General features: G+C 37.5%; 1 protein-coding gene across 2 annotated transcripts in view; it reads right to left on the bottom strand.

Annotated features, from left to right (window-relative positions):
- ADK (adenosine kinase) overlaps positions 1-24,537 on the bottom strand; it is a 275,192-nt gene that overhangs the window by 27,393 nt on the left and 223,262 nt on the right. For both annotated transcript variants that reach the window (XM_033066656.1, XM_033066657.1), the window contains exons 8-9: positions 18,428-18,463; positions 12,270-12,384 (exon numbers count right to left, since the gene is read on the bottom strand). In XM_033066656.1, the coding sequence (XP_032922547.1) occupies positions 12,270-12,384; positions 18,428-18,463 (151 nt within the window). The remainder of the gene's footprint in view (positions 1-12,269; positions 12,385-18,427; positions 18,464-24,537) is intronic.

Raw genomic sequence — 24,537 nt, 5'->3', positions numbered from 1 at the left:
AATTTAAAAATGAAAGATGTTAACATTTTTAAAGAAAAACTTTCCTTTTTCTGTGGTAACAAAATTAATACCTGTAACTCTCAACTTGCCAAATCCATCCTTTCACCAAGCTTCATCTTTGCCTAATGACTCTTCCTCTTTCCCCACATCCTTCACCATCACCTGTTGACTCTTGCTGATTAGAGCAATGACTGAGGTGTCTGCTGCTGACCAGGAGGCTAATTGTAGCCAGTGATCCTAGCACAATTTGGATTTTTTATGCTAACAAAAACTTAGAAGGCTTCACTCTTCTTCCACATAACTACAAATCAGATCTGGTGGCTGCTTCTCAGTGGCAAGAGTTGGGAGCAGGAAGGAACAAAGCTGCTTGGGAGCAGACTGATGTTTGGAGCAGGACTTTCTGCTGAATGCACTTGTCAAACTCAATCTTTGAGCCTGTATTGATTTGTTCATCCAGCCTCTTATTTCCTTTCTGTTTTAATTCCTACATACCTGCGCATTTGCACATTCAGGATGAGACAGGAAGAGTGGTGCTCTTCTGCTGTAGCTCTAAGCCTTCTGAGCAGGTCTCTGGTTCCCTGTTAACCCAGGGAGTCCAGCAGTGCCCTGCTCCAGGGACACAAAGTCTGTCCCTCCTCACCATGGATCTGATTCCAGCTAAGGCTGTGCTTCAAGCCTAACCTATTCCTAGAGTTTGGCTTTGGCCTTGAAGAGCCAAACCTCCTTTCTCTTTGTTATCAACTTCCAACATACTTTAATTTTTGTATACATTTCTCTCAGCTATTTGAGATCACAGCTTCACATACTCTCATCGTCTAAAGCAGGGCAGTGTCTCCTCCAGAAGCCAACACATATCCAGTACAGACATCTAATATGCTTTACTTTGTCCCTCCAAACATCTGTTTTGACTGCACACACACAAGACCATTTTATGTTTTCTGTATGTTACTTTTCACAACAAAACAACTCTGCCCTGATTTTTGAAATGCTAAGCTATCTAGACAAGCAGGAGATCAAAAACAATTCTTAGGTTCTTTTATCACATTTTGTTTTAGACAAATAAAAATATCAATGCAAAAAGCAGATATTTATATTTCATGATGTGTCAGAAATTAAAAGAAAATTGCATTTTTAACTTTCTACTAACGAAAGTCTTTTACTGCTCACAAAAGGATTTTCATATTTTTGTAGCAATTTACAGCAGACAATAGGTATTGTAACCTAATGCACTGTAATCATGTAATTTTTGACCAAATTGCTGTTGATAAATAATGCAAGTATTAGGTTATGAAATTTTTTACAATTAGGTGACTAAGAAAGCTGTTTATTGCTTTCCGTTATACCCTCTGTTAATAAGATCGTTGTTGCAGATGTTCATGTGTGCTGCATTGATGTTTAATGGTGCATGATGCTCTAGGTGGTTCCCATAACCTTGCTTTGTCTACTATGAGCTGACTCAATTGATATGATAATAGAGAAAAGAGGTCTGAAACAAGCTGGGCTGTACTGGCACAATTTGCATAACCTTTAAATTTGCCATTACTTGATAGCCAACTGCTCCTAAAAATTCTTATTCAGTTGTCAGCGACGACAACGTACTGTACAAACAGCGATCTGCAATTGGACAGGTGCGGAGGGAAGAGAGGGCATCACAGTTTATTGCACTGTTGTATTCTATCAAGAAATGTACTTATTATCAAATTTATAAAGCCAACAATTTGGAGTAGAGTTCTGCAGTTCCATTTTTGATCAATTGCTATTAGACACGACGCATGGCCTGGCATCTTTTCAGGTTCACAGTACAATATCACAGTGTCACATTACAAGGGACATAAATATTTGGTTCCATAGACTCCTCTCTGATTTAGTTTTGACTGCTAATCACTGGGGCAGGCAGAAGAATCAGGGCGGATTAGGAGGGCAGTGGGGGGCACAGGGTAGTGGACTACAGCAAACAAAATCAGCATATGCAGCCTCCCAAACTTTACATCTGGTCTCGGACTACTCTGTGCATTCTTTTCGAACAAGCATTAGTGTTGTATCATTCAGGAGGTATAGCCAAAACATAACAATATAAAACCAGTCCATGTTTACCCTATTCACTAAATCTGCTGTCTGTATATACTCTATGCCAGGTCAGCTTACTTTACTGTCTTTATTATTCATAACAAAGAAAGCAGTTATGGAGAAAATAAGACAGAGTCTACTTTCATTCAAATGGGATCAACTACATAACAACATAAACATTATTTTTGCCAACCAGAGGTTTATATCTTAACTGCCACTTCACAATCTATAATAGGCCAGGTCACTGGTATCAGACTGACATGCACAGTCTACTTTTCACATAGGGCATTTAAATAATTTCTACTTCACATTATGTCTAAAACCTACTGTGGAAATCACTGAGCTAAACTGATCATAAAATCTCACAATTCCACTTTTAGACAATTAACCATTTCAAAGCATTCCAATTAACCTCCTACATGCCCTCAATGTTCATTCTAGACATTTTGTCATCTTACACAAAATAAATTTCAAGCCCCTGAAGTCAGGCAAAGCAGGACTCATTCAAATCTCCCCTTTGTCTCCTTTTTCCACTAGCCAGTATCTCTGTTCTGTCCCTCCTGGAGCAAAGGATTTGTTTTCCATTCAGCCATCTATTTCCCACAACTTTCACTGTCTGAAATTGGATGCTACAGCAGAGAAACTTCTAATCAAAGGGTCAGTTCCTTCAGTTAATTTCCATCCAGGGACACCATACATACTCACATTTTACTCTCCTTCCTTCTGTGCAATTATTCTGTAGAGACTATTTGAGCAGGTGAAGATTAGGGGCTTGAAAACATAAGTTCCACCATTTATGGCAAAAGCATGACATGGATAGCTACAATTTAAACTTTTCTACAATGTTCATTCAACTGTAATCACAAGATGGGAAATAAAATCTCTAAATTAAAGATGATGGGCTACCAGAGTCTGTAGGGCACCTTCTGAGTACAGATTCTGCTGTTCAAACTCCTCTGTGATGATTTGTTATGAAGTGAACTGCTGCCTAGCAAAAAAACAGGCTAACACTGCCAAAATAATGGAAAAAAGTATCTCCTAGAGGGGATAAACTGCCTTGGTGCCAGTGGTCAAAGAGTGCTGTTCTTTGTGCCCCTCACTTCTACCACACCACAAGAGCACACTTCCAGGTATAATGTGTTATCAAATCTTTTAGCTTACACGAAACTTGCTTTCTCTATAATCTCTAGGTAGACTACAAAAATTGAATCACAGATTCCAGACAAGGTACAACATGCAAAAAGACACACGGATCAGTATAATCCATTAATATTCATGAATGTTTTAAGTTCTCCATGACCATAATCAATAGCCAATGAAGTTAATGAGATCTTTCCATTGATTTCAAAAGACACAGGGTTGAGCCTCAGAGACAAAAACATTGCATTCTCTCAAGCACTCCAGCTGATAACACACACTTTGATAATTTGCCTCTTCCCATCCAGAATTTCAGGAATCAACAAGTGATGCTATCTTATTTCAAACTGGTTTTGTGGAATGAGCAATGTACCATGATAAAGGTCCATACGGAGCATATAGTATCTTTAATTGAAGAGCAGCCAAGGCCACAATAGTTACCTATGTTGTTAACACCAGTATGAAATCCATAAATGAGACAACTGTTATTTATTTAAGGAAATACAAAAAAGGGCTGAATGTATCATCCTCCCAAAAGGTTGAGATTTTGTTTTGTTTTAACTTTGGGCCCCAGAAAGCAGTGACTCTAACTCTTATGTCTTCTAACATATGCAAGCTGATCCAATAGATTTAAACATTGATAAGCAGAGTTTTTAGTTCAAACTGGCCTTGACCTTGGGCAGTGTGACATTATCTGAAAACCATTAATGGTCTGAAACTAAAGGAAAAGCTCATTAATAAAAGCAAAACCATACAAAGGTACAAAGGCAAAACAAAAAACCCAACAATCCCAAAACAACAAAAAAGGGAAGTTTTATTAAAACTATTGATCCTGACCTAGGGCACTACAGACATTGATCTTCCCACATCTCCACAGGAAAAAAAAAAAGTTAAGCCAACAAATTATTGATCTATTATGAAACCTGCTGAACAAGCCATACATTTAATTTCTTACAATGAAAAAAATAATCACACCAAATTAGGATATGGAGAAAATCTATTTCTCAAAAATTATTGGTAAAAAATACTGTTGGATTAATTTAATAAAACAAACATCCTGTTAGTATGATTCAACCCTAAATGTTGGGAGGTGAGAAGTGCATGCACTGTAAACCTTTAAAGCACAGGTTTCAGATTTCAACTCATTAAAGCATATGTTTTTAAGGAGAAATGGCTGGTATCCAACACTGAAAATTGCAGGAACATCAAATGAATGTACAGAAAAGGACAATGATGAACTTTAAACTTAAAGCATAAATTTAATTATGCTGCTGACTGTGGGTACCTGTTCTGGGGTAGCATCTCCTGCCCATATAAACCATTTCTGAGGGAGCTCTACAGTGCAGCACCTTCTTGTGAGATATTTAGATTCACTTGGGATAGTAAAAACAAAAGTTGAATGGGAAGAATGGCAAAAGTGTCCAAGATTAATGGACTATAGAATTCTTTGTCAATCAATGTAAAAAAAGTGCCCATTTAAAAACAATCTAGCTTTAAATACACAATGATGGGCTCTAAACCACAAAACTACCACACCATAAAGAAAATTTGAAGTAATAACAGGTAATTCTATGAAAATGTCAGATCAATCATAAGTGGCAGCCAGAAAAACAAGCAAACTGTCAGGAACTATTAAGAGAGAAACACAAAACAAAGAAAACAACAAAATCAAGCCACTTTGTAAATTCCTCAGGACCTTGCCAGTTGAGCATTCTGGTCTCCCATTCACAAAGACTAAGCAAAAAGATGCAGTGAAGGTTGGCTCAGAGTGTCAGAATTATGGATCAAAAACAGAACAAGTAAACAGAATACAAAAAGAGTCTGGAAAAAAGACTAGTGCAGGGGAGATAAGCAAGAGCTCTTCAAAATCAGAAGTAAAAAGATATTGTGCATGGAATGATTATGGACTGGCCACTTGGGTCTGAATCCAAACAAATAAAGGATTTATGTGTTATGTATTATGTGTTATTTCTTTACTTAACACAGACTCTGTGGCACTCATTAGCACAAAGACAACATCTCTAGTTCACAAATCACCAAGTAACATTTTGCTGGAGTGTCACATGGAACTATTACTCCAGATTTGCTCTGGTTTTATCCTCTTTTCCAAGTTCCCACTGCTGTACACTGGCAAACATCACATTACAGACAGACCTTTGGTCTGTCTCAGTCCTGCTTTTACTCTTTCACTCTGTATTGCCACTCCAGTACCATATCATTTCTACTAACTAAGCACTGGATTTGTCTATTAATGGAAGAATGCTTTTTAGAATTACAGTATAAAAGCTGAATTCCTAAATGCATATATCTGTATTTGAGAAACAAATACAGAAATTCTTCCGTGGAAGAATAAATACAGTCTAGTTCTAAGAAATGGAGTAGGGGTCCATATTTATTGTCCCTTAACAAACATGCATTTTTTCACAGCCTAAGGGGTAATTCTTCCTCAGAACTGTAGAATGTAAACTCATTGCAGCACCTAAAATTGGAGCTAGGTTTGATATTCCTTACTACTAGTGATTATACTCGAGAAAGGGATTTCCCATCTTCACTCTCAGTTTCTGGGTTAAATTGGTGTATTGACACAGTAGACTAGAGAAGACATCCTTTTCCCAAATCAATATGAAATTACTGAAACACACACATGTGCCTATTTAAATATGCATATACACATTCCATGAAGTGCAGCATTTGGTACACTTTTAAGTTGAGTCAAGATACCTGTATCCAGGAATTTAGGTTTTAATAATGTGTTTCACCGGTCCAATAAAATGCTCAGTCTCCCATTCCCATGCAGCATAAAAGCATGAGTGGTCTCAGTTACAAAAAGGTATTACCAGCTTTGCTATTCATTAATCCCTATCAACAAATGTTAATTATTAATTTAGATTTTGTGGTTTCCTAAGACACAAATAAACTGATTATTTTGGGCTTTCTGGCTCACTTTTTAAGCCATTAGGGAACTAAAATGTCCTTTTGTTACTAAATCCACTTTTGTTTTAGAGATTTTTCTTTCTATATTTGAATATAAATGGATAGGGAAGAGTGAAAGCAACTAATTGTGTAAAAAAGAGAGCACAAGGCAATAAAACTCAGCTACTGTTTCCCTGGGTTCAAGGCACTGCTCCGGTTTGTATAAATGCATAGAAAGCCTAGTTAACAAAAAAAGGGCTAGTCAAGGTTTTTCTGTCTGGAAGGCCAAGCATGAAAGCTCTAACCAAGGAAAAAAACCAAAACATATTTTCTTAGAGAAGAACACATTACACTCAGTCACTTACAGAAGAGGAGCTGCAAACAGACCCACCATAAAATGTCAGCAGTGTCAATAGTATTAAATCTATGTTTTATAGATGGGCTTACAGGGTAACATGCTGGTGTGTGATTGCAGCACAACCTGACACAGAAAATCTTCTGACCTCTGTTTAGAGTGAGCTATATGCTTGAACATCAGCCCTGTTTATTCCCCTCAACAAAGCTTACCCCATCATGCTATTACGATCTAAGAACAGCTCTTCAAATCTCTCATTTCCACAACTGTGATAAAACTTCTTAAAGAAAAGTTTTTAAAAAATCTCCTAAAATACTTAAGATCTAGCACATACTTACAATGTAAAAGGAGTTTTATAGTTCACAAAACATACTATCATTTGTCATTATTTTAATTTAGATCAGCTTTTAGCTCTATTCAAACATAGAAACTTTTAATTTATGAGCCTATCTGCATATATTACCATAAGAACAGTTGTACTGGGTGACACCAACATACAGCTCAGCATTCTGTTTCAGGTAACATGTAGAGGCAAATGCCTACTATTTCTTCAATATCAAGAGCTTGGTAGGCAGGCTCCAAAATTTGGTAACATTGCAATTTTACTGTGACATATTAACTTGGCTGCTGCACTGCACTGACTTTAATTTATGGGCGAGATCAAACAACAATGATAACAAATAGAAATCTACAAAACTATTTCTGCATGCACTATGTGGTAGGTGCGCTAATGAAGTTTTATGATGAACCTCTCTCTTTTTACCACATTTGCCAGGACTGCTAATAGATTCCCTGAAATATCTCAACTAACGCGTCCCAAAAATGAAGATTTAAGTGGTTAGTAAGCCTGACCTGAGCTGGCTTTAATGCTTGAATCCATAGAAAAATCCATTTTTATTGCCATAGTCTAGCAAATGAGGTTATTACAAACATGCCCTTAACCAGAGGTGGTCCTGCAAACATCAAGGGGGAAAAAAGAATGGAAAATTCTATGTTCACCCCTGAACATGCCAGATTTCATCATTCATAACTTGAAAAATGCTGAAATGATTTTCTTTAAATTTGGATTGTTTTTCTTTCCTCTATTAAAGCTATAAAACAAGCCAAGTTTAAAGTTTGTAGCTTTAGCTGTTCTTGAATTATGCAAATATTTCAATATAAAAGCATTTTTCATTGCTGAACTGATTTTGCTCAGAGTTTCTGGAGATTTCCCTTTGGGTCAAGACCAGTCATAAAATGTATCTGACTAAAAGTAATTTGTTTAAAACTGTTATGAGCAACTCTGTAAAAGGGATAGCTTTCTGACAAACATTAGAGCACACACATAGATAGGACATATATGTTCCTGCCAGAGCTTGTGATTTTTGGTGTATTTCTTAAAAGTTCCAGTGGCTGAAATCAGGAGACTGCACATGTTCATTAACTTCCCCTGCTCTCTGCTTAGGTATTTCTTGTGGTTACAGAAGAAAATCTTGAAATGTGAAATGTATCCTATAAGCTCAGTAAAACCTCAAAATTCAGTTAAATCCAGAATCTCAGGCCTGCTAAGAAGGAAATCATGGAACAAGGCTGTGGTAGTGGGATCAGAGTCTTGATAGCCAAGTAATTCCAGGACATCTGAGGAGCATCTGCTCAAGAAATTAACCCAATACTGTTCCTCAAATAAACTTTTTTTTTAGCAAGTCCAAAGATCCCACTTTCAGTTACCAGGCCCTTTTCCTAAGCGTAATCCTCAGAGCTGAAAGGTTTAAGGTTTTGTCACAGGTGTCTCTCACAGGCTGGTTTTTCCAAGAGAGTTTTATCAAAATTCAGTCATGTTGGGGATTACAATCTTTTTGACCGTGCTCATTCTTAAGGTCACTGAGAAGGTCCAACACCTCCAAGTTTTTCAGTAAAAAGATGAAATTCAACATCATCAAAAAATGCACTTCTGGCTGCCCAGAGAGGTTGCAGATATTCCCAGCCCTAGAAACATTAAAGGTCAGGCTGGACAGGGCTTTGAGCAACTTGTTCCAGTTGAAGATGTTCTTTCTCATTGTGGGGGGTAGGACTAGGTGACTTTTAAAGGTTCCTTCCAACCCAAACCATTCTACAATTTTATGACATGGAGAGGAAAACCTCATACCACAATCATTTGCTTGTGCTCAGTGGAGTCTTAGAAGGCGACAGTTAATTCAGTCAACACTTCATCTGCCACAGCTCCTGTATGCCAATCCTAAACACTCCTTTCCTTCCCTCTTAAACACACTGATCACACTCAGCTTGAATTTGAGCTTTCCTCTTCCTTGCACTGACAGAGAACAGGCAGGAAGGGGAAAGAAAAGGGGCCTTGGGGCTGGAGTACTGATGGAGCAGATACGAACAGACAGCAGGAAGACCCAATGCACTCCATGATAAAGACGGAGAAATTTTTCCTCTGAAAACACAAATAATTCTGACAGCCCAAGAAAGTGGACTGACAAATGGGAATGGCTTGGATTGAGACTGCCGATGCAGTTTTTGCTGTTTCCATGATCTGCTCCAGCTGCCTGGACCTCTAAAAGCCGTCTGTCAATCCATACCTGACTGCCCACAGCTTGTGGTCTGTTTGAGGTAATCCACCAGTATTTTTGGTTGACATTAAAACAATGTTGTATAAATTGCAGCAATTCATAAGATGACTAAAAATCTTTGTAGTATGGCTAGGCCAGATTTTTGGAGGAAGATGTTTTTTCAGCTGCGTCAGTCTAAGCTCTCTCTCTCATATGCAAGAACTGTATTTTCCAATCTGTTTGATCAATCTATTCTTTTGGTAATAAGCTGTGCCTTTCTGCCCTGTGCTCTGCTCCTAAAAAACCTGTTGATACTTCCATTCTCTGGAATGTCCAGGAATCAAGAACTGTTGCCACAGTCCTCTCTACATGCAAAGACCCACATGTATCTGGCCCTCTTCACAATATATACACCTCTACCCTGCCCCAGAAAATGCATGTCACATTCTCTGCCTGTTCATGAACAGCCTGGCAATCTGCAACAACCCTTTTTATCCAACTTATTTCCTCTCCTTCCAGCCCAAACAGTATCCAAGTATATGCCCTCACTATTTCCATAACCCGATCCTCATCTGACCTACACATAACTCTTCAAAGAGGTGCACCCTCCTCCTGCAACCCAACCCCATGGCTGCCTTGGCTTGGAACGTCCTTAACAGAGCCTCTGACAGAGCAAACAGAGCTCTGTCACAGATGTCCTGACAGCCTCCATGCTGCCTGTCATGTTTTCCATGCATGGGGGCAGGGGGAATGGGAAGGAGGATGGGGGTGGCCATCTGGCTGTGACTGCTCACAGAGCGCAGCCTGATCCAAGCCAGACACGCTTGGCCCTCCTGGTTGCCAGGGCACTGCTGACTCATACCCACCTTGCCATTGGCCAGGACCTTCAGGTCCCTTTCCACAGTGCTTCTCTCCAGCCTCTCCTTCCCCACTCTGCACATACAGCCAGGGCTACCCCATCCCAGGTGCAGAAGCCAGCACCAGCCCTTGTTAAACTTCATATGGTTGGTGATTGCCCATTTCTCTAATTTGTCAAGGTCTCTCTGCAATCTGTCGAGGTCTCTACATAAATATGTTGTTCAACATAATAAACATGTTGTTCTTATTATTGTTAACCTGGACAAAATACAAAGCAGAAGGTATGAGCAAGCATACCCAAATCCACAGCTGACTTTGCAAACACTACCTTAATCTAGGTGCAAGCGCTTTGAGACTTTACCCTTCCCTCAGAAAGGCAAGATAAACAAGTACACACAGCCTGCTTTTTCAAAAATTGTACTGTCATGCATTACAAAAAATAAAATAATTTTATACTGGTAAGTCCTAAATGTAGTAATTATTTTAAAGATAATTTAGAAAATTTTATACATTCCACCGCAGGTTTTAATCTAGACCTAGTTTGTTCTGAAATAAGTGTGTTCGCAGCACTCTGTGACATTCTGTGGTATCATCATATGCTAAATTAAGGGACACATTTTCCTTCTTTCATTATTATTTTAATGTGAGGAGGTGGGAAAAAGATGGTCCACACCAAAGGAAAAGGGGGAAAACAATAACAAATTGTTATCTCTTTCGAGAATTGCCCCACAGGCCAAACATTTTTATGTTCTTAATCATTATTAAATGACTTAACATGACACACAGAGCCTGGCGAATGATTGCATCCTGACACAAGAACGAATTACAAATGAAATGAAAGATCAAGCTGTATTAGAGGACTGCCTCTGGGAAATGAAAATCTTTAATTCTCTTTTATTATTGACATTTATTTGGCTGCCATGAATAACAACATAGCAAAGAGATTCAGCTATGCTTGTGCATTGAATAGCTTATCCCACAGCTCAAAACTGCCTTAACATTTATCATGTTTGCTTTTGTAGCTGACACCATTGCATACAGTCTCTATCCATCTCACATTTATCATGCATATAAAGTGCATTCTCTAATTTAAGTTCATTTCATAGCGAACAAACAGCTAAGATTAGCAAGTGTCAGTCCTCAAATAAGCTCCTGGTTGTACAAATATCAAAGAAGGGATTAATGGATTTGTTAACAACTCCAGTTTGAAGAATAAAAAAAGTTCTCAGTGAAAATTAAATAAGAGCACAGGAGGGTTACATATAAGATTTAGGTTTACTACATTATTACTAGCTCATGTATAAAAACATTTTTTATGCTGCTATTTTTCAGTCAACTGTACAATACTCAAGTGGAGTGCCTCCACATGGGCCATTCACATTAGGCAGCAACTTTCTAGAAGGAACGCTTCCATCCTCATTCAGTGAGATACACGTACTCAACTCTCAGTGATTGGTTTCTATTTCCTTTAAAACAGTTTGTAGCTAACAAAACAGGGGGAAGGAGCAAACTATTGAAGAAACCATTCAAACTGCTGCTAGGAATGATCTTTATAGCAGTGATACAACTGCTTAGTGCCTAGCCCTGAAGCCACAGTCTGAAACCAATTCTGATTTTGAGGAAAATATTCTATGAGTAAGCACCAGTCCCTCAGGTGCAAAGCTTCCTCTACTTCACTTGATTTCCAAAGGAGGAATTCAGTCCAGCCTAATAACTTACCTTGTGAAGGAATGAACTACTAAAATGGCTCGCCACAGCACATGTTTTTAATAGTTTTATTTAGTCTAGAAGCATAGGTGGACAGAACTAAAGAGACTGTCAAAAGGTAGGCAGTCATGTTTATAATGCTTAAATCTATGTGTCGTACATCATCCGTTTAGACAGCAGAAACTACTTGTAGCCCTGCTAGAACACCTTTTTCCCACGTACTCTTTTGAGAATTGAAGAGCAGATGACTGAGAAAAGCTAAAGTGAGACTTTCTGCTCAAAGCAAAAAAAGCCTGGAAATTCACTTAGTACTGGATTTCACTTCCTCCTCTTTGCAAATGTTTAAATATACTACACTGTTGCACAGCTGTTCTCAGCAGGCACAGTGTATTCTTGTTTGCAGCAAAGATGGCTACACTGATAAAATCTCAAGTCATAAAAATCTGAGTAAAACCAACTGGATCAATATTTTAAATCTATATTATAAAAATGTTCAGAACTAAATTATCAGGCATTCTTGTGAAATAATAACTTCTTAAATTCAGCCTCTTGAAACAATTAAAAGCATAAAAGATGAGAAACACAGAGTGACATCAAAAGGCAAATGCTCTGACTACCATTTAAAAATTGTAGAACCACAACTTGTAATTGATTAGCTGGAATATTTACTGTGAGCAACAAGGGAGATTAGAAGAAGATACCTGTAGCCAGTATAGTGTCATCTTTGCCTTGGGTGAAGACTACGATTCGCTGCCTTTTAGTGTTCACCTTCGGCAGGGCTTGTGTCTTCCGGGCTATCTCTTTAATGTCTTCAGTCTATTAGGAGAGAGAAAGAAAATTCTTGTTACAGCATACTGGAGTGGTGAGAACTTTATTAGAAGATCAAAGATTTATTTTCTTACAGCTAGGTATAAAATAGACTTTACTGTCAGTAGAGGAAGATTTTTAAAAGGTGGAATACTTCATTCTCCAAAGGGTTTATGTAGTACTATGAAACCATTGTTTTCAATCTTGATAATAACAGTTCAGCTATCCAACCACTGCAAAACTGCAAAGCTAACAAAGGAATTACAGAGCATTTCTTAATGAGCAATTAGTGGGTTTCTTTGCTGCTGACTGGATTCTAACCATACCTATCAAAAAATTAAAGATAAAATTGGTAAGAGAGTACTTCAGATGAACTCTGAGGCTGGTTTTCATCCAATTTAGCCAGGTTTTATACTGTTGTATTACCTCTGACTTCAGCACACTTACAAATATTTTCTCTAACTTCCCTACAGTAACTGGTCCCATCAAGCAAACTGTACACTGTACACCTGAGAGAGTGTGCAGCCCAGCTCCCACTAGCTGGTTGCATAATTGAGATGCAGGGAAGCAAAGGGCAAAAGGTATATTCAGTGGGGCACAGAACATGATTTTCCAATTTTCTAAAGAAAGGTTCACCTGCAAAAGTTTCAGAAATCTTTGCTTTAAAAGGATGTTGTACTTCACTGTGCATGTAGCTAGGAACAGAGAACATGGCAGACTGAGTCAAACCTCTCATTCATCCAGGGTCTTACATGTCTGGAATGTTTAAATTAATAACACCGCCACTTGCCATTAGAATATTGTAATTTCTATTCTCACAGTTGCCCTATGATCTGAAACAAAAGGATTTCGATTTCTAATTGACTTAGTTTTCAAGCTAATCTATAATAGGTATTTCTGTTATTTCTATTAGCATCAAACCCTTTTATAATGCCGTATGGGAAATATTGGTTCTCAGATTTATCTCAAGTCAGTAAGTTCTACACACTAACTTCGGTGTACGCAATCTATTTCTTGCCATAATACATTATATATATGTATTTCATTTTTGAGTATGTATGACTGTAATTATTCCCCTTGCTGTTTACTGTATCCCACTTTTCATATCTGTGTTAAGTAACACTGTTTTTTCCCCCAGTTTCCTCTTTGTACAAGGAACTGTACTGAAACATGGTAGGGCCTAGCCTTGAATACGTGAAAACAATAATATTTTCTGCATTGGTTTTTGTACTCTTTGTTATGAATCCAAACTTGCTTTTTAACACTATTACTATTACAGACAGAGAATATGTCTGGGTTATATATTTACTAGCACCCCTTTATGTGAAAATTCCTACCTCTTCTGCAACACTTTCAGCCTCTCTCTAATTTCTTCCCTAAAGTGGGTAATCAGTGAACATTCGGCAAACATGGAAATAGTTCCCCTTTATTTATTGGTCTCTTCACCTCTTTTTAAAATTCTCTCATACTTTTCATTTCCATATATGATACTCTCACTTGTGTAATTTTTTCCCTCTGCTTAGACAGCTAATAAAACTTTTAGAAGGCAATGTCTGCTAACAGAGAAGAGAAGAACTGAGGGCAGTAACAGGGGCCATCTTACCACCAGTTCTCAGAAGGCAAAAAGTCTCTTAAAGATGCCACAGAAAAAAATTGAAATTGTTGCTCTTCTGTTTTGAAATGTTTTTTAAAGAGGTTTGTGAACAGTAGGTATCAGCTGGTGGCACAAGCTGCTGAGTATGGGATGGATGGAGAATGCAGGCCTCCAGGTGGGTAATACACAGGCTTACCAAAGCCCTGCCCTACACAGGTTAACCTCAATTCTGAACTACTTCAGGCCTTGGTTATTAAGAGATCCACGAACCAGAAATTGCAATAAAGCGTCATGAAGATCAAAGCAAACATGGGAGAGGTGTCTAGTTTTTGCTACGTAGGAAGTGGCTGCTAGTGAATTTATTAGGCACACTTTCCATGGAGTAAAGCAGGCACAGAAATCAAAGAGTTTGAATATATTTGTACAATGTATTTACAGGCACGATAAATTTTAAAAGGAAAATGATGAAGTTATAATAGGAGAAAATGGCATGATCAAGAGATGATTTCTTCAGCTTAAGGAAGAATAAAGATTAATTTAGATGAAGAAAAGAGGACCCCAAGGAAAGAGATTAGTGAAGAGTGATGGTACAGATGAAATAATGTAGACAGGGAAGAAAAGTAAAAAGCATATATGTTTTCAGTAAGAACTTAATATATAATAAGCATGTAACAGAAGAAGCAAAGTTTTTAGGGAGAATAGGTAATTTTTTCTAAAAAGCAAAAAATTCAAGACAGAGAGGTTTGGCCACATCTGTCTGATTGTGCAGACTTTAGAAATAACTGAATAGTGTCTGCTGTGCAAATTATCTTGACCATTTTTAGCCAAAATTGCTTCCCATACTAATTTTTTTCAAAGGAAGATAATAAAATCGAGCTTCAACATGAATGTTAAGGAGGCTTTAACTTTTGCACGGTTTTTTTTTTAAGGTACAACCGTGACATTTTACAGTATGTGAATATTTACAGCTGAAGACTGCAGAGGTACTAATGCCCCTTATTTCATTGTCAGGCAAACATCATCAAATGTGGCCATCTCCAATTTCTCTTCAAAATAAATAGCAAAAATGTATAATCTTTGTTTAGCAGATTTTACCTGCCCATTTACTGAGTCTTTCTTACAAATCCTGTGCCTACAGACATGGCTGAATGAGACTTCACTGGTTTGTGGTCCTAAAGCCTCTATACACACCCCAAATTCATGGGATACTCCCACATACTCAGTTATATACTTGAACTGATTTAACAAAGCTGACATACAAATCTCACTAGAGCATGATTTGCCTGTTGATGCTGCACCTGGAAAACCTCACATGTGGCATTTATTGCAGCAAGTAAGTGGGATATATGCATGTGAAGAAAGCATATCAGATATCCCAGGATCAGACAAAGGCATGTGGCAAACTGCATCCAGTTAGAGCTGCTATCAAAGCTTTTCTGACTTCTACCTCTGAACAGACACCCAATGGCTGGGACTGCCACAGCCCTGACCTAAACAAGCATAATTCCTTTGGAAACAGTGGACTTGTGCAGTGTAGCTCATTAACTTGAAGACCTAAAGCTGGTCCAGGGTAACAAAACTCTCTCTAATATCATTCCCCAATGAATATGGACTTAGAGGAGACTTCTAACGAGAAGTTATTTTGCTTGCATGGCAGCTGCTACTAACCCCATAGATATTTACCGTCCCATTCATTTCATTTACTTGGGTTGACAAGTAGAACTGCACCCTAAGATATATGTTTAAAGTAGTATTTTGTTTTCTTAATTTCTACATAGAAGAACCAGGAAGTTACCTTTTTGTAAAAGCAAAATCTCATAAGCCTTTGTTATTTGAAAATCATTAGAAATGTCATTAAAATATACAGTATGTATATATATACACTATAGTTTTAAAATGCCATAAAACACGAAATTCACCAAAAACCCCAACCCTACAGTGATGCTCAGAAAGAGATAACATCAGAAGTAATTTTCTATTTTTGATTATTACAGATAAGTGTTGGTCAGGGATAAAGTAAAGGAATAATGGTCATCAAATATCATGATTGATTTTACACAAATACTTTGTATTCCAGCAAAGTACAATGGAAAACTAACTGTGGGAACGGTTCAGCATAAAAATTAAAATTCCTTTGAATGGAATTTCCCTTACAAAGCAAAAACCAGATCTGTATCATGGAGGTGTTGTCTCTCACCTATAACAAGATTCCATTTTTTCAGAAAAGATGTGTATTTTACTGAAGTTCTCTTAATTGTAACTTTTTTTTCAAAAACTGTTTCAGATACATTGAACTCATTCCATGTGTAAAAGATGAATTTAGTATACAGAACTGTTGGAATTACTGAGGTAGAACCAAAACCACAAACAAACAAACAACTAAACAAAAGAAGCTAGTTATCAATTGATTCTCTATGCTAAAAGATTTCTGATTAAAAAATAAAAGCCTTTCCAGGTGGCAATTCAAATGCAGCCACCAGCAACTTTTAATCACTTCTATGAAAAACATCCTCTAGATTTTTTGCCCTGGTCAATCAAGTCCTTTTGTTTAATTTGCCATGCTTTACCAGTTTTCTATTCTCCATATAAAAATCAAGCTTTTGAGAGTTGCTGGAAATTTTTCTTGGTTTTAATTGAAAGGCTAATTGAAGGTCTTAGAGTTCTTTCATAAGATGCTTTACTATCAGTGTGATTTTTTTTTTTTTTTGCCTCCACAGCACAATAGGAAAACAAAACTGTGGACACTTATCAAGTTTTACTCCTCTCTGTCAGCAAACTTGATGTGTGAGTCGTTGCCAAGCAAGGGAGTAATAAGAGATAAGATCATAATCATTGTGCACTTTACTGATATGCTGTAATCAAATGTGGCAGATTTAGGATGTTCAGGAGGAACTGTGCTAAAATCTCTAAGCAAGCACTAATGGAAAGGTTAATACGATGGTAGTTAGCAGACACCAGCAAAAGCAGTTTGTCACTAGAGCTGAATTTAAACCAGGCACATTCAAAGTCTTTAGCTCAAGGGGGCAATAAAAATATAGAATGGGTAGACTTAATACACTACTTCCTTTCTTTTTATTGTCTAGCTACCAGAGGGTACCAATAATTTCTTATGCTTCATATTTTGGAGGCATCTGTGAAATTCATTCATTAGCATAAACTCAAAGTGTATTTTTATGCCTAACAATACAGATTATACAAATGAAAATTGACAGTGATAAAAAGTCTTGATTTCTACAAAGCAGCCACGTGAATTTGGGAAACATAAAATGAAATGGGACAGCCCACAGTTTTAATAGCTAAAACAGTGATGGCATTGATGTACCTGCTGGTGTATGGTTCTAAAGAAATCTAAATTGTAGAACAAAAGCTGTCAGTCTTTCCCTCTTTTTTATATGCAACCAACCACACACAGAAGTGGCACATTCTGTAAGCGGTGTGGTTTGAATTGCGCGGCTTCTATTATTTATGCAAAATGGGTGTTGAGCAGTCAAACTCCTCTCTATTCTTCTACACTGCAAACAAATCAATTAAGGTGGGTTTTATTCCAGGGAAAAAAAAAAAAAAAAACAACCAACATGTAAAAGGATTTATGTGTGTTTGGTTCTGCAATTTAGATTTCAGTAAGATCACTTACTATCTGCAAAATTAGCACAAGCCTTGTCACATTAATTATAGTATTTAAAACCTGCCTGTTTGAATTGGTTAGAGACCAATAGCTGATGGCTCTTCAGATTAAGCTATCTGAATGTAGCCAATGGGAGGTACTAGTCAAATAAATACCTAGAGAAGATGAAGTCAAAAGCTCTGAAAATCACTGTAAAATCAACAGTGTTTACTTCAAGAAAGTAGAGGATCAGGCATTTTTAGAGCTCAGATGGAAAACACCAACTCGAATATGTTTTGATACTCATTTTCCACACTACCTTTTCTAAAAAGCAGCTGTTTGTAGAAGCATGGTTTACATTAATCAGTACCTAACAATTTTATACACAACCTTTCTAAAATTCATTTGCATAATGATAATCCGCATATGGCAGGGTTTAAGTTATTTAAGTGGTGTTATATTTCACTATTTAGTCTTGCTTCACCACTGCTTTAGCAGTGAATCCTTCTGGAGTGTAATGCAGCTAATGAGGTAGCTTTTTAACTGAACAAACTGACAGGTCCCATATCTGCAGAGGCAGCTTGAAACCGTGCCCAACCTCTCGGCTTCCCAAGAGGCTTTTCAAAATTCAATAAATAACATCTGTAGGCGATGTTGGGTGCAGACCTAGCAGAGTGCGTCATAACACTGAGCTGGCAGAACAAAGAAACCATGACGACTGCCAAGTTTCCATGGCAACCGCTGCGAGGCTTGGAGAGTATAATAGCACATCAATCATTGTCCAAAAGAACTTCATTATCAGCAAGAAAAAAACCTTTAGGATCTGTTTAGTGTGCAATTGTGGGTTAACTCACCTCAAAGCCTTGCTCTCTAGCAAAAGCGGCAGCTTCCTGAAATAATAAAAAAAAGAACAGTTAATTATAAAGTGCTGGATAATGAAGAAATAACACATTTTGAAACTCATTCAGCCAGTTTTCCTTTTACACCATTATCTCAATATAGCCATATACAGTTGTTCAATTCTGATAGTCGCACCAAAAGCTTCCCCCTCTTCCCTCAAGCCCAACAACAGTACAATGTCAACACATTTCACAAGTTCAAATAAAGAAGGTACAGTATGTTTTTTTCCAAGCGAGGAAAGTTACTTCTGCAGATAGGACTTGAACTAGGAAACATCCCTCAGACATAATTTTAATTGAAATTGTATCATAACTCTGTTTATGTAAGGCACTTCATGGGATATGTGTTATCAAGCCATTTAAAAAAAGTCATTTGTCATCTACAGTGCATTAAAAAACCAGGATCACTAAATGTGTTCAGATCTTTGTGGCAGAATCAGATGAACATGTAAAAATACTCTGATTTCTTAATCACTGCTTTAAGCAATTTAACTATTTTTAGTTAACTTTTCCTGAAAGAACAGAGGAAACATCATGGTATCAGAATGTCCTCATGCTTTATTTATGTTAACTGGTGCAATTAAAAATCTGTTTTGAAATAAAACCAAGGGGATGGAAGACAATAGCAATCTTTTTCCCTTACTCACTATCTTAACATTGGAAATATTGCAGAAAGCCCTTGAAGTCTTTATGTTTTAACTTGCATTCTTCCAGATTATCCTTGCCAAGTGATATTAATAGAGAGATAATCTTGAGCCAAAATGGTGAGTTGATCTAAACAGAAGTAACAACTCTACCAAACCAATCCTGTGTGCCTATGAGTGCTTCAGAAAACACATAGCTGTGGACCTACATGATCTGTCAATTTGGGGGCAATAGAAGAATTTGAAGTGGGTACAATTGATTATAACAACAGTAAGTTGAGGTTAATAAAATGTGATAAGCTGAAAAGCACAACTCCTCAGGCTGCTTCACTGCAGAAACATAAGGCTGACCGGGTTACCCTTAGCTGATGTTGACAGAAAAACTGAATCATGGTCCTGACAATTGGGTGCGGGCAAGGTTAGCCACTTTGACAATTTACTTACAATTGAATCCCTTCTTGTACATCACACAGTCAATGACATTTGCTAGCCTGGCTGTCAAGAAGGAGTGTAGGGTTCAAAGATATCATGCAGTGTTTTCCTAAACCAGCATGTGATTAACAAAGCCTATGCTCGTATGAAAAAAGGAGCCTTGCACGCTTCCACTCTGAAGTGATGCACTTACAATGAACTGCAACACAATCAAGAGAGCCTCAAATGGGACCAAGACACAGAAAAAAAAGTAAAATAAGCTAAATAAGGGAGTGATAAGGGGGAAGAGAATAATAAACTGACTAAAAATTATGCCATGTGGCCAAATAATTTTTTAACCTCAGGTTTTTGGTCATGCAACTGAAATCAGAAGTTACACTGATCTGTCCGAAGGGATTTCTTTAAAATCCCAATACCGCAGGACATTAACATCTGTGTTAAACCATTGTCTGGCCAGGAAATTGGACACTGGTACATGAAATAAAAACTCTTCCAGTGAAGTGGTGCTTTCTTGTGTGGGAGACTTTGAGAGAATTCATCTTAATTTTCTGTACTGGGGCATCCATGCATAGCACATGTGTTTTGGAAGACCTGGCCCTTCCACAAGAAAGGATAAACAATTGCACATTTATTTAAAAGTATCTCATCTTCAGATTCTCCTGTAAGAGCGTCATCTTTTAGCCTGGTCTGCTGCCCAGCTACATGAATAATGGCAGCCAGCATAAAATCATAGATTTTCCTGCAGTTGACCTCTAATCTAAGGGTGCCTGAACACGCCAAAGAACAACAGCAATCTTAATTTTCTTCTCTCCTATCAACTGAACCTTAGAATGACTCCTAAGCAGCTTATTTCAGTAAGGATTGTGCCTACAGTCCCCTAAAAACCAGCCTCTCTCAGAATGAGATCCCTTTAACAATTAAGGCCTTTCCGGTAAAAAGAATTAATAAAGCTCAAAACACACATTTACAGTTGGGTGTTTGCAAAACGCTGAGAAATGTGAGGCAGGCTGTGATTGCCAGGGACAGTTCAAAGTAAATTAACCAGATAAAAGCGATGAGAACCTTTTAGTATCTATTCACAATAACAGTGAGAACAGGAAACAAGCAGAACCCATCTGTGCAGCCCTAGGGCACCTCATACTGAGCTTCACGTCTCTAATAAAGTAGTCAGGTTAAAGTCTAAGTGGATGTAACATGTGGAGACTGCTTGGGTTACAGCGGCCAGCCGGGGCGTTCCCTGATGCAGGTGATAATCAGTATGATAATCACTGTATTTACAGGCTTTCCATTTTATATCTGACATTGAAAATCACGAAGAAGGAGGGATTAAGGAAATAAACAACCTACACAGAAGCTTTACTGCTCTCCAGAGAATGCAGCATTTTCATTCATGCGTGACATGCGACAACAGCAGAGCAAAACAGCGACAGAACAGAATTTTCTTAGGAGGCTTCATTTCACATCAGGAGTTCTTTCAGTTTTGATAAACTTTACACATTATTCATTCATTACTCCAACTCAGCATTTTCAGAGCTGTTTTCTGTTACTGCCTACAGAACATTTCCTAAAACCCTCACCCCACCTTATCACTGTTTCATACTCAATGTATTAAAAACTCACACTCCTTTTTCTATACATTTTTTTACTAACTGTGACAGAAAATTTATTGTTGCACCACCTAAAGTAGAAATGAGATTTGTTTCTGTTTGTGAAATGTCATTTGGCTCATGCTGTTTGGGGGAAAAAATCCTAAGTACAATCATGCTGACAACACCTGTGTGCAATGCTCCTTAATGGGAGTAACACGATGTCACCAAAGTTAACACACACCCTCTCTTTGCACAATAGTGAGCAGTTTACACAGGAAAGAGAGATTAATTAAGGAGATAACAATAAAAAAGACAACTTCCGTTAGTGCTGGCCTTGCTGTTATAACTGGCTTGCTAGCTGAAAACTATTTCCATTCTTGCATGTATTTTACTGCTCTTGGAGTTCCAGCTGAAAACTATTTCCATTCTTGCATGTATTTTATTGCTGTCTGAGTCCCAGCATTCAGTAAAAGGAACTGTTTATAATCTACACACAGGCTAATTTTAACAGGACTTGTTAAAATCCTGAGCCCTTTTATCAGCAGCAGTACAAACTATTTGTTTGGAAGTAAACAGAAACATACCCTCCAAACACAGAATCCATCAGCCTCTGCAATCCTAGGAGTAACATATAATCCTATGTTAGCTCCCTGTGTTAGAATACTTTTATGATTATAGAGTTAAGATTGCTCAACTTCAATAATTGCATGTTCAGTTTGCCATGAGACACAGAAGGCACACAATATATTGAATATTCTTGATGCAACCAATTTTTTTTGTTGTTAGCACCAAGGTTTTATGATTACTTGATCAAATTACAGCCAAAATGGTAACAACATGCATAGGGGGTTAAAATTAATTCATGTAGGCCAACATAAAACTCAAGCAATTGCAATGAACAGCATTTCAAACTATGTATTGCCAAAATTAGCTGATAAAGGCTGTTTCAAAAAAACCAGCAACATTACTATCTACAATATGCATTTTAACCTTTGTATGGAAAAAAAAGAGCACTAAAAACTAAATTTGCATTTCATTGCCGAAATCAACATTATCTCATAAAGAAATGATAAAACAGCAGGACAGCAATGATACCCTTGCACACTGAATGCATTTCCTGTAATTGCACAAAAAAGCAAATGCAGGGGACCCTGAAGATAATCCCTCCCCTGCCATCCTTCCTGGCGGGGAAAACATCTCATGGAATAACCTCAACTCACATATTACAGTACTACCCCTGGATTTGATTTACTGCTTTTAATTGGGAGATTACCGACAGGTTTTGAGGGAGTTCCTACTTCATTAACTGTAAACTTCCTGACATGCCCAAAATACACCCTATTCACATTTTCAGGAATACCATCCTCCTTCCTCTGCACAGCAAGTCTGTGACGCAGAGGGTTCAGCCCAGCCCACGAATCAATGCAATCTCAAGCCTGCACACACACAGAGCATGTGTAACTGCACAGGAAGGTCCTTGCAGCTCACTGCAGAGCAGAGTGCAGAACAAAAAGAAATTAAGAAGTAAACTTGTGTGGACTCGCTCAATGATAAATAATAAATGACCATGAGGACCATATACTTTGTGTCTGCATTAGATGGGACAATTCCTACTGGTAACAACCACGTTTGATTGTAATTTGAATAGTACTTCCAACACTGTACCTTAAAAGCTTTGCTAAAATCTTCTAAAATTACTTTTAAGCATTTCCTTCCTTTCCTACATTTCAGAAGTATGGATTGTTAGTTTTCTTCTATTTACATTGTTTCCTTGAATACACTGAATGCTACTATTGCCTCACTCAGGTAATTCCCTTTTTCTTCAGTATAATAATTTACTACCATTTATCCCACTGCTGAGTTCATCTCCAATCCTGGTGTAAATTTGTGCTCTTTGTATCCTCCCTTGCTTTTCTACAGATTGTACTGTTTGTGGCAACAAAGTTACTTTCACAAATCTCTAACATTAAAACCCTGTTATCTAAAAGGAATGGGTGACAACTGAAATAAACAAATGAAGATATAGGGAGGATTTTGATAGAAGTGATGCCACAACTTCATTTGGTAGGTCTCAAAGTTGGTTTAGATTGATAATCTTTCTTAGAGGTAGATGCTGAAGATTCATATTTCTGAAATATATATATTTTTTAATGATTTCCTAAAGTACAGCAGACTTGTAAAACAAAATCCAAAACCAAACAAAACCAAACAAAAAAAGAGTGTATTATTTGTCTGTCTGCACTACAGAGACATGAGTTTTTGTTGTAATACAATCACTAAGATTTGTAGTTTACCTTTCCCTAAGTAGGCACATTTGTCCTTCTGCCTGTCCCTAACAAGGAGCTTTCTTATACAGAAAGCTATATTCTTGTTTTCAGAGCTATATTCTTGTTTTATATACATCATAGGTACTGAGAATCTCTGATTTCAGTGGCATCTGTTGTGCCCTGTAAATCTGAGTATGAGGCAAAAACCAGATACTCTCTTTTGTTAAAATCTCCCTTCTTGTTTTCTTGGAAGATAAATAATGAAGAATGAATTATCAAGATCACCATGTTCCCTTCTTTTGGTATTTCCTTCCTAAAAAAATTGTCACAGTGCAGGAGATAAGATAGTTTTTAAAAAAGAGATCTAGTGAGCTGGGCCACGCCATGTTTTCTACTCTTCCAGCTTCAGGCCAGTTTATACTAAATATGACCCTGGAAACAGGGCTTAAGGCACAGAGAGGACAATGGATTTTCAATTGTTGCCTTTGAATTATAACAAAGATGTCGTAAGTACATCCAGTAACTTCACAGCAGAGCTGGTGCGGTGTTCTTTCATCAAATCCACGTATTTAAAGCAGCTCATGAATGTGCAGCAATATGATCTCTCTTTATACCACTTTTTCATGTATATGATTCACAAAACCACACTAAGATAAATCTGATTTTATTCCCTGTACCAATTTTAGGGAAATAATAAATTCATATATACACACAGTGAGAGGTATCACAGCAAACCCACAGTTCCTAACATGGTGAATTAACAGCATACAAGAACTACAAGTACTTTCATGCGATGCAAATAGGGGTGATGTCAAAGCAGTGGTAATGACAATCATGACCTCCCTAAGGAATTAGAGGTAGATTCTGCTAAAGACTGCAGATCAGCTGAAAACATGATTTCAACAAACGGCTGCTATTATTCTGGTACTTAAAATGAATGGATGAAAAGTCTACAGGACCCAGTTCCAGCTGGATCACTAACCTTTAGTGCCAACAGTACATTTATTGTAGTTAGAGGTAAGATACATGTGTTCGTCTTCAATCAGCGCTAAATAGCTATCAGTGCTTACTCAAAACACTGCAGATAGTCCTACCCAGTGTGTTATGTCATTGTAGTGTGATTTAGACAGCCA

The sequence above is a fragment of the Catharus ustulatus genome, chromosome 8 (assembly GCF_009819885.2).
Source record: "Catharus ustulatus isolate bCatUst1 chromosome 8, bCatUst1.pri.v2, whole genome shotgun sequence".
Taxonomy (NCBI): domain Eukaryota; kingdom Metazoa; phylum Chordata; class Aves; order Passeriformes; family Turdidae; genus Catharus; species Catharus ustulatus.
This window is presented reverse-complemented; position numbering and strand designations above follow the sequence as displayed.